Below are 10453 nucleotides of genomic sequence, written 5' to 3'. Positions count from 1 at the left end.
AGTTTGAGAACTTCATTTGAGTTGAAACAACGTTTTTTTTATTTTTCCATTGATTTGCTTTGAAGATAAGGATTGTAAAATACTGTTCACTACAGTAGATAGACAAAGGAGGTGGAAATGAAAGTCTCACGAGATGTCATTGGCAAAAGTAATGGTCATGCACTTTGTTCTGATAGTATGAAGCCCGTTGGTCGAGGTGAGTAATGGAACGACCATTGGTCTCTGACGGCTAATTTCTCCATCCTATCCTATTGCTGTCGACTGTTGCGTAAGTGCTGCGGCGTTTCTATGAGATTTCCTTGAGATTCTTAGAAAAATGTCAAATTCATTCCTGTTATGCCTCTTTCCTAAAAAAAGCGACGACTGGCTAGAAATTTGAACAGACGTTTGAGCCGAATCGCAGAGCACAAAAGCATCTGGATATGTATGGGTGAATAAACTTGGATGAAGTTTGTGTGGTGTTATTGTCTTTTCCTGTATGGGCGACGACGAAGTCTGTCACAGTCTTTGGAACTACCTTTTTGGACCTCCTCAGACCATTTGCAAGGAGGCCACGGAGGCTGGAGTCTGACAATTTGATTGAGAATTCTGTGAAGACGTGGAGGCCACCGACTTGGGTCCATGCTGAGCGTGAGGCGGGTAAACCGCACTGGGACCCCCGTATGTTGAACCCAGGAGCATGGTGGGAGGGCCGCCATGGGGGCCAGTCTGAATGTGACTCATATAATGAGGGTGGTGACCAGGCGGTGGTGGCCCGGGCCCTCCACCTCGATACATGAAATGGTTGTTACTCAAATTGGTAGAATTGGTGTTGTTACTATTGGGACCCGTGTTGCTGGAATGATGAGACCCACTGTGTTGGGACTGGTTGCCCATGCTCTGACTAGTTGTACTAGGTTGGTAGCCGCCAGATCCGTAGCCCTCCCAATGTCGCAGTCGGGAGTGGATCTCGGCAAAGTGTGGTCTCCGGCTTGGGACTTCATGCCAACATTCCACCATGAAGGCATACATCCTCGACGGACAATCTTCTGGACAAGGCAGCAACTGCCGCGATCGAATCATCTCAATCACCTCTTGGTTGCTGTAGCCGTAGTATGGCTGAAGGCCATACGAATAGATTTCCCACAAGACCACTCCAAACGCCCAGACATCGGAGTCTGTCGTAAATTTACCGTAGAGTATACTCTCTGGAGGCATCCACCGGACTGGGAGCAACGATTTAGACTGGACACGGTAATAGTCAGCCGCATAAATATCCCGCGAAAGGCCAAAGTCTGATATTTTCACGGTGAGATTTTCCCCTACCAGACAGTTTCTAGCGGCCAGATCTCGGTGTACGTAATGATGACTAGCTAGATACTCCATCCCGGCAGCTATCTGAATAGCAATGAAAGACATGTCCATTGGATTGAGCACATTTTGATCTTCTGCTGGATCTGACACATCCGAGTCCACATTAGGGCTGTGCGTGATAAGGAATTCGTGAAGGTCGCCATGGGCCATGTGCTCAAATAACATGCACTGAGGGTCCTCTTGGAAGGACACACCTAGAAGACAAACAATATTGGGATGTCGAAGCTCGGCCATCAGCTCGGCCTCTCGTTGGAAATCGGACCGAGTCTTTTGATTGGCGCCGGGTTTCAATGTCTTAATAGCCACCAATTGGGGTCCTGATGTGGCCACACCGTGGAGCTCGCCTTGGTAGACTTTCCCGAAGGCTCCTTCTCCCAATTCTTGCATGAACCTAACACTGCTCAGAGGGAACTCCCGGGCTCGAACCCCTCGAGTAGGCTCTTGTGGTTGTTGCTGTTGCTGTTGATGTGGCGGGAGTAGACTGTTCATTTCCATATTTCCACTTTGTTGGGTTTGCAATGTGCCATTGGAGGGTGCACCGCTATGAGTGTTGGGTGTTTGCCTCATCCCATTCCGATTGCTGGCAACATCTGGTGCGGCCTTCGAAGTCTTTCGATCATTGGTTCGACGCATGCAGCACAAACCAATGCACAATCCGAGGGTGGCTACTGCTATCAATGCAGGTACGGCAATGTAGAGATACACATTAAATGTGTTGCATTTGGGAATGCCGCATACTTCCTTGAACGTCTTGTCCATGCCAGCATAGCACCATGGCTCAGACATGGATTCAGATCCCTCTGGGTTTCGGCAATAATTGTGTCCTCCAGTCAATTCCATGTGATCGTGAATGCGAAGGGCGATTTGACGATTCCAGGGTTGACAAGTCAAGCCCGACTCAGTGGTACTCATTGTGCCTCGATACTCTCTCCCATCTTTCCCTGCATAACAACTGTGTGGTCGAATGAGTTGACTGGCCTCTGGAATGCCCAAACGAACGCAATTGGCTGCACTAGGCGAGCCCAAGGGAGGCAATTCCTGGCATTCGGGCAACACCAATTGGCGTTCCAAGGCGGCATACTGTCTGGCCAGCGCAAGTTCTTTTCGACAGACTCGATTCTCGAGAAGTTCACATTCTTCTCGGCACAATTTGCGAGGTTTTTCTGTATGCCGGTCACATAACGGAAACGTCGCCAAGCAAATTGAAGGAACGGCGTAGGGACTGCAATCACTCGAAAGGTCCGGAGACATTGTTATGACGCTGAAGGCTGCTTGGAGCTTCTGTTCCACATACGTTTGAGACAGTCCCGCAGATACAAAGACATACTCTTGTTGTATGTACTTGGCACAGACTGTGCCCACATAGGGCTGGCAATTCCCCGCCCTCTCGTTAGGTTTCAAAATGGGAATGGAGCTTCCCACGGCGTTGGCGCTGCTTCCTCGATTACCATCAAAACGATTGCCCTTGGAACGGGTTCCACCATTCAGATTGGGAGGCTGTTGACCTCCTTCAAATTCAACTTTTCCACTGGAGAATAGATCTGGATCTTTGTAGGTCTCTGGCAGCAGACCTATTTCATCGTAGTCATCCTCGTCTTCTTCTTGCCAAGGTGGTCTTCGGCCCAAATCAACCTTGCCCAATTGGACCTTCACGATTGCCGTTGATGTAATCGTGTCGTAACCGTTCGAGGCTTGACATGCATAAAAGGCCATATCCAAGGTCTCGAGGGCCTTTATCCTCAGCTGTGTCCATTGAGGATTGTCCTTCAACTTGGTTTTGACTTTCATGCGGTTCTTCTCCTCAATTAGAGGAATCCCATTCTTGAGCCATTCGAAGGTGGCAACTGGGGGCTGACCGGTGACCTCGCAACGCAGCCTCAAGAAATCCCCGGCCTCCTTGGTCAAGTTTCTCAAGTCCTTCAGAAATACCAGGGACGACCTGCTTTGGTCCCGATTGGCGATCACGGCCCCTCGTTGAGGTGATCCGGGGGTACCTTGGCTCGTGGGAAAAGTAGCTGATTCTTCCTCCCCTTTTTCCTCATTGTTGTCTTGGCAAATTCCATTGTGAATTAAGCAAAGAATGCCACCGACGACCCAAAGCACTCTGGCCCTCATTTTTGTGGTCAAGGTAGAACTCACTGAAGCAGGAGGAGCTGCTGAAGGAGAAGGAGCTCTTTCTTCTATGAAGAGTATGTGGCACACACAAGGCGTATTAACCCTTCCATTGGAGAAGGAGCTCGTAAATCAACTCATTGAAACGAGGAACGACAACTCTCGGGTCACTAGCTTTTATGATTGGGCTTGTGCACATTTACAACCCATCTACGATGGTCTATCACCTAGTCACCGGGAGACCCTTTTCTTCCACATAATAAGGGAACACCGCCAAAACACTGACCTGAAAAGAAAGGATGGATAGATCATGAAACCAGTACTTGCGTCCAAGAGGTTCAATTCTTTTACTCACCCAAGAGTCGATTCCCCGCTTCTAAACGAGTTCGAATTCGTCACCAAACTGACCGAGGATGATTTGAAATTTCCAGCCTACGATCTCCTGAAAGAAGACCAAGGTACCAGTTGAAACTAAGTAGGGGACGTTCATAAAACTAATTCTCTGGCTGGTCTCCTGAGCACACAAAAAACCTGTCTTTTAAGTAAGTGGGCATAAAATTGATTCGTTGTTGATGCATTAAAGCATTCCAAATCCAAAGCGACAGGTGCTTGAACCAAGCAACCCCTTTATTGGCTTGGTCCGATGGCGTGGCAATACAAATGAATAATTCGTGCAATCTTCTAACAAGCGAGGTCCTTAGTACGTGATATATCTTAAATTTTCTAATGTATTACACGGCATCCGTCCATTTTGGAACGGGTTTCGATCTATTCTGAGAATGGAAATAAATTGAGCCATAAACCATTTGGGAAGCCCCCTCCCCCCCTTAGAGAGAACGATGTGGTCGTAATCTATTGAAATAATGAGGACAATCTAGCTCCCTTAATTAACAGGACAACTTCTGAGACTCTACAGATCTGCTGAGAGAGAGAGAGAGATGCTGATCTCATCTAAACATCCGCACTTAAATCGTATCGAGGACTTCAAATTCTGCTCTGGAAATCTGAAATCCGAGACGCGCCCGTTGTCGCACTTAAAACGAGGAGGAATGTGATTCACTTTTGAGGCAGTTTTCTCGTGTTTTCGAATCTGTAGAGAAGAATCTATGTGAACGTGGACTCGTTACTACTCTCAGTTGGCTGGAACATCACCTTTTGTGTCTACTTATTCAAGGAAGTTTGTTGTTATTGACGACCTGGGTTGAGCTCGTCTCATGGGCTAACACTTGAACACCAGATCGAGTTCACCCGGTGAGAGAATGCTTTGTCTAATTGAAAGACAGAGATTAGGAGCGAAGCCTTCTATCCCCCCCCATTGACCACATCACTACCCCAAATTGAATGAGAGATAACCGCGAAGATCATCGTGACCTAACGTTTTCTACCAATTCAAAACGAATTACTTTGTAAATATTCGGACTACATACAAATTGTACCCTCACCCATGTGTATACAATAGACATTGCGGCTCGATTGAAACTCGAGTGGAAAGAACTTCGAAGATGTTCCTTCCCCCAAGAGCTCAAAAGGGATCAAAACGATGAAGGGAAAAGGGGAACAGAGTGGATATATCTTTTGCCAATAGAAAAATGGAAAAGGGGAAAGAAGTCTCTGGTTCCAAGGCGTTCCAATCAGCCCGCGGACTCAATGGTCGACCATTTACTGTGTTTAAATATGTCAACAGGGTAAGGAGTCCACTGAATGCCATCCCATGTTCCTGTCCCTGGCTTTTGGGGATTCAGAAACTGGCATCACGATCTTGTGCCTGCTCTGCTCATCCCTCTTTATTCCAAAGGCGCACCTGACAGGAATGCAGATGAATAAACGCTCATTCACAACGAAAAAGAGGTTCCAGTTTTTGTTCCCCGAATGATCCACGCGCTCATTCCAAGACGTCATTGAGCAACTTTGCGAACAATTGATCAGTGAATGGTTGCGTCTCATAAAAAGAGTTCATTGAACTAATCACTCATCTTAAATGAGAGTCAGGATTGCTTCAGACTGTGTAGGATAAATTCCAGGAATGAAAAATGGAGCACAAGGAACCCTGGAACTGGCTGACTCGTTTGTTTGTTGTCGACAACTTTTTGTCCGAGTTCAGCGCAAGTTTTTTGAGGCCCTCAAATGTGTCCTTTGTCGAAAAAAAAAGGCGACACCAGCTGGATCTCGAGCAACTTTGTTCCCGATCTAATTGAGAAATTGCATGAGCGATAAGCGCATTTCGTTCTTCGCCGTGTTTTCCGAAGATTATGACGCCGTGAAGCAGAAAGATGAACACCTTCGATATCCGCCGAACTTCAGACTGAGATTTTCAGAGGTGATGTTGATAGAGCGTGATAATTTGAGGACCAACACAAAAACATAGCACTCGAAAACGACGCCGTGAGAGGAAATGTTCCTTTCAATTTGATTACAACTCTTAACTTGAATGAGATGAATAAGTGAAACAGCGGGAACATCAGCGAGACGTCCTACCACGTGAACTACAGTCAACTTCTTTCGTCTTTCGTCCCAATAACGAGTTGAATTCGACTCGGTAATCGGGTTCTCGTGTTTAATCAAGAATCCAGGTGTAACGAGGAAATAATCGTTGCCTTGGGAGGGAATCAATCGAGACTCGTGATCCGCAATGATCTGTCATGTCTGACGACGACAAATCTCAAATCCACAAGGCCTCGAGGTGAAATCGAATATCCCAGATTTGGCGATCGATAATGATAATGTTTATAATTCTAGACGCAACAGACGTGTTTCCAAGCGTTGAGTGAATCTTTGGCCACAACGAGTGTAGACATGGAATGAAAAGAGGCAATCAAAAAGAGTCCACGACGAACGACAAACTACCCACTGAGGTGAACGGTGGATAATTTCTTCCAACGCATTGACTTCCAAGGAACACCATTTATTTCTGGTACCTTTTTAGACATTTATATCAACATGACGCCTTTGTGTGCGATGTCGCTCTGGGCCATTCAAACGCTCCAGCCGTGATATGTACGTTAAAACTGTAAAAGGAAATGAACAAGTTTTTTGCCCTCTCTCCACTCTAACCATGAGCACAAGATAAGATATCATTTGAAGACATGGCTATAGGTCAGTTGCTCTATTATGGACGGATAAAAAAAAACAATTTGTTAGAAACAAAGGTCGTTCGTTGCAACAGAATCATCCAGAGAACCGACGATGCCAAAATCATGCTGATTTATCCGCTTGCTCTATCGAATTATGCATGCTTTTATGCGCTATGATGGCATAGTGCAACAAGAATGCCAAATATAGAAACGATCCCAAGTGAATAATTCAAAAGCCTTTTGCCCTGAGGTTGGTTGTTGCTTGTTGGGTGAGTGGGTGGGTTTGGGTCGAGAATGCAAAGGAAGAAGAAAGCGTGCATGTACGTAGTTTTCGTTCCTAGTCAAAGGCTCCCAACACATTCTCTGTGTTCAAATTACAATGTCAACATCACTGTTCGGTGTTGCGCTATGACCCAGTTTTGCTTCATGAACGACAAGCATAAAGTCCGTTGGGAATCGTGGAAACGTGAACGAAACACATTCCTCAAAGCTTACTCGAGCTCGTCACAAAAGATGCTGTTTTCATCACTGAGCTGGTCCACTAGTAAAAACGGCACCAAAAAAAAGCCTCATTTTCTTCTCCTTCACAAAGGAAATGATGACTCAATCAGAGACTTTGATGGACCTTGGATGTCTAGATTTTCAGGATTTGATATTGGATTTCAAATTGAGAGTTAAGTCTCTTTTACTTAGCGGGCTGTTAAGAATCTTAAAACATCTAAATGGGGGCTCTAACATGTCTGAGAACCATCCGAAAGCGGATCAAAATATGGACCAGACTTTAAGCACTGTCGACTAAGACTCCATGACCAAGGGCAAATCATCTACTTTAACCTATGGGAAGATTGCTCTACGACTGGAGACGGGGTAGATCCATCGGAGTGGGCATAAAAACGCTCGTCCTCAAACCTTTCGGGATGATGGGTGTTTTTGTGTGATGTCTGTATTGGTGCACACTCATGTTGAACACGCGACCTCCGCCCAACCCAACTCAATCTCCCTCAACTATTGTGACGGTACTACCAAAAACTGAGACGACGGAAAACAATTTTCCCTACCTTACTGTATGTACAATGAAAAACGACTGTGCCTGAACACCTTTTCGATCATCAAAAACCATGACGATCTTGTTGATAATTCTTGGGGGTAACTTCCATCAGTTCTCACCAACAGACCAAAAGCGCAAGATTGGAGAGGAAACCAGATCAAAACGCAATGCCATTGTCAGCGAGGTTGATGGATACTTGCATCGTCGAGGGCTTCAATTATCAGTCAAGCGCTCACGTTGGTGAATATTAGTCACATTTCCAAACCATGGCAAATTAAGTGGGCTTTCGTTTGAGTCAGATGGACAGAGCAATGGACAAATGCTTAATGATCGATTTTCCTTTAAGGGATTGGTAGGCTTTACTTTGGTAAATCTAGGAGTGTGACGTGATTGTTCGACAATGGATGGCGTCGCGAGGTGTGTCCACCCGATACGATTTAAATTTTGATGTCTTAATTTCGATGGGATCTCCCTTCCTGGCTGCCATTTTCATGTGATCAATCAAACTTAATTGCGACCGCCTTGAACATGAATTTCCCGTCTGTTGCCAGATCACGAAACTTGCCCGATCCAACATTTTCCAAGCCAAAAACCAAACTCATCAACGGTAAAGAGAATGACTCTCTGACACTTTTTTCGAGTACAATTACTTGGGAGAAGGGAAGTTCATTCAGTGGAAGACCTTAATGTGTTCACGGTTTGAGTGTGTCAGGCTATAATATACAGTATGATTCTGCTTATAAAGGGATGGATGGAGGCGCTCCATGATAAGGCAAATTGAATTCACGTTGGGGTGGAACTAGACCTAAATTTTCATCACCCTTCACGGACGGATTTGAAGTCGACTGAGGCTTGTTTTGAGAAGTTCATCAATGTCATATTTAATCGTGAAAGTATGCTTCGCTAACGATGACAGGTGTGTGCGAGTGAGTTCTAATGGTTGATCTGGCGGGTTCAGAGAGAAAACATACGTATATAGCTGCCATGCCAAAGATGCGGTCGGAGGTAAATTGAGATTTAATTGGACTATGAGAATCATAACAAAGTCGGCACCATTACGTCTTATTACACCTACATACGAGTGATATACCGAGAGAACCAACCAAGGTCTTTTGGCTGTGTTCGATTCACAATCCGGACTTGTTTATCATGAAGGCCTCGTTGAGTATGTGATTACAGCTGTGGTTTACTTAGACTTTGCTTTGTCTGAACAAACTCGACTTGATTGAGAGCTCGTTGATTGAGAACCCAGGATTTTGCTCGTTTTCTCATAAATCTGTCACGCACGCAAAACTTGGGGATGCTTTTTAGGCGTTCGAGTTAATTTCGTTGGAATAACACACAATGTGAAAATTAGATACAATTTCAAATTTCGGAGCTCCGATGTCGCTTCAATTATAGTCAGGTCGCCCAAGTGGCTTCTGCTGGCAGATGAGTTAGAGGATAAGTGAGTATGGAGAGAGAAGAAACCCATAAATCTTGGAAAGAGACAATTTTTTCACGCTTTTCTCTCTCTTCCCTCGGTTATGGAAAGAGAGATTCCTTCCCCTCCCCTTGAAAGACAAGGACAAGGAACAACTGAGAGCCAGACACTCCTTCCTTGCCTTTTAGTCTCTCTCTTTTGAAATTTTACGAGTTTCATATAAAATAGCCTTTCAAAGAGCTTACAACTTGAGAGGGAGAGGTGATCTTGATTTTGAGAAGTAGCCTTTTCATAAATAAATACTCTATTTTGGAACATAATCCCAGCGGATGTAGTTGTCTCTAGTAAGTGATTATGCAAATTTGTCTCGAAATTCAAAGTCAAAAAACGATCTCCGATTGCCTTTAATTGACCAATGGTAAAAAACGACACAATGGAATGATAATGTTTACCGAACAGAGCCACGAGCCTCTTCATTTTACAACCCTACTAGGTCAATTGGGTCTGAAGGGCAATAAGCACCATAATCGCTGGCCATAAAACAGCTAGCAATTGAACAAAAGGACTCGTGCCAATCTTTACCAAATATGATTTTCGATCCACGATGAGGTGGATGAGAATGGCCACAATCAGGCTTCGGGTCAGGCCGGATAAAGCCCTTCAAGGCATTGGCCGAGGAAGTTATTTGTCTAGTAAATGGTCGAATCGAGGCAGATCGGGAGAAATTTCCCAAGGAGATCTTGTTTTGTTTCATTACGACAGGCTAATGAGGCAATGATGGGAAGAACTGTTTATTTAAACTCTGCTTGATTCAACCCTTGTCTAATACAGACAGACCACTCATGATCCCCTGGCGACTGGAATTGGAATTCGAGAATAGGAATCCAATTGGCAACTAGCCTCACTCAAATTGATGAATCGATTTGGCACCTCTTCCAACTGGAATTTTCTTGGCCATAACACGAAAAAAAGCCCTATTATTTATGCAAAGTTTGCCTTTTGCGCCTCGTCCTGTCGATTTGAAGAAAACGTGTCATGTTTCTGGTCGTTGCATGAAAAAGAAGCAAACGGCACGTACGAACAAGACAAGGTTAAAAAAGGGACCTTGAAGAAAGGTCGAACATCCATGACCCAAACGAACCAATTCACCATTCAAACGACCCCTTGGCAAATTTGAATAGAATCAATTTCCCAAGAGACTCTTGGAAACTCGAAATTGGACAAGTCCATTGTTCAACGATGCAATGTACACTTTCACTTTACACACTTAAATGCTAGCGACTCGGTATCTTACCAAGTGGTAAATGCAGGTGGGTGAAGAACTGGGTTTTAAACAATTAAGTGCAGCACAATTTCAAGTACAGCTTGTTTTCACCGCTAATGAGTGTTGAGTCAATCTCATAGTTGCTTGTTGTCTCAGATCTGGCAGAATCTGCTGCTCTTCAA

The 10453-nt window shown here is 44.9% G+C and overlaps 1 protein-coding gene across 2 annotated transcripts; it reads right to left on the bottom strand.

The window, feature by feature from the left end:
- Positions 1 to 10453, bottom strand: LOC131880087 (tyrosine-protein kinase transmembrane receptor Ror-like). 2 transcript variants are annotated; one of them, XM_059226593.1, is made up of 3 exons: positions 10302 to 10453; positions 3821 to 3907; positions 1 to 3751 (listed from the first exon to the last, which is right to left on the bottom strand). In XM_059226593.1, the coding sequence occupies exon 3, from the start codon at positions 3466 to 3468 to the stop codon at positions 532 to 534; it is 2937 nt and encodes a 978-aa protein (XP_059082576.1). In that variant the 5' UTR covers positions 3469 to 3751; positions 3821 to 3907; positions 10302 to 10453; the 3' UTR covers positions 1 to 531. The 2 variants fall into 2 exon arrangements, with proteins under 2 accessions (XP_059082576.1, XP_059082577.1); XM_059226594.1 differs by having other exon boundaries at positions 1 to 3907.

The sequence above is a fragment of the Tigriopus californicus genome, chromosome 5 (assembly GCF_007210705.1).
Source record: "Tigriopus californicus strain San Diego chromosome 5, Tcal_SD_v2.1, whole genome shotgun sequence".
Taxonomy (NCBI): domain Eukaryota; kingdom Metazoa; phylum Arthropoda; class Copepoda; order Harpacticoida; family Harpacticidae; genus Tigriopus; species Tigriopus californicus.
This window is presented reverse-complemented; position numbering and strand designations above follow the sequence as displayed.

What these genes read in the sequence shown, in the direction of transcription:
- LOC131880087 (XM_059226594.1), bottom strand. Translation starts at nt 3,468, where the DNA reads ATGAGGGCCAGAGTGCTTTGGGTCGTCGGTGGCATTCTTTGCTTAATT.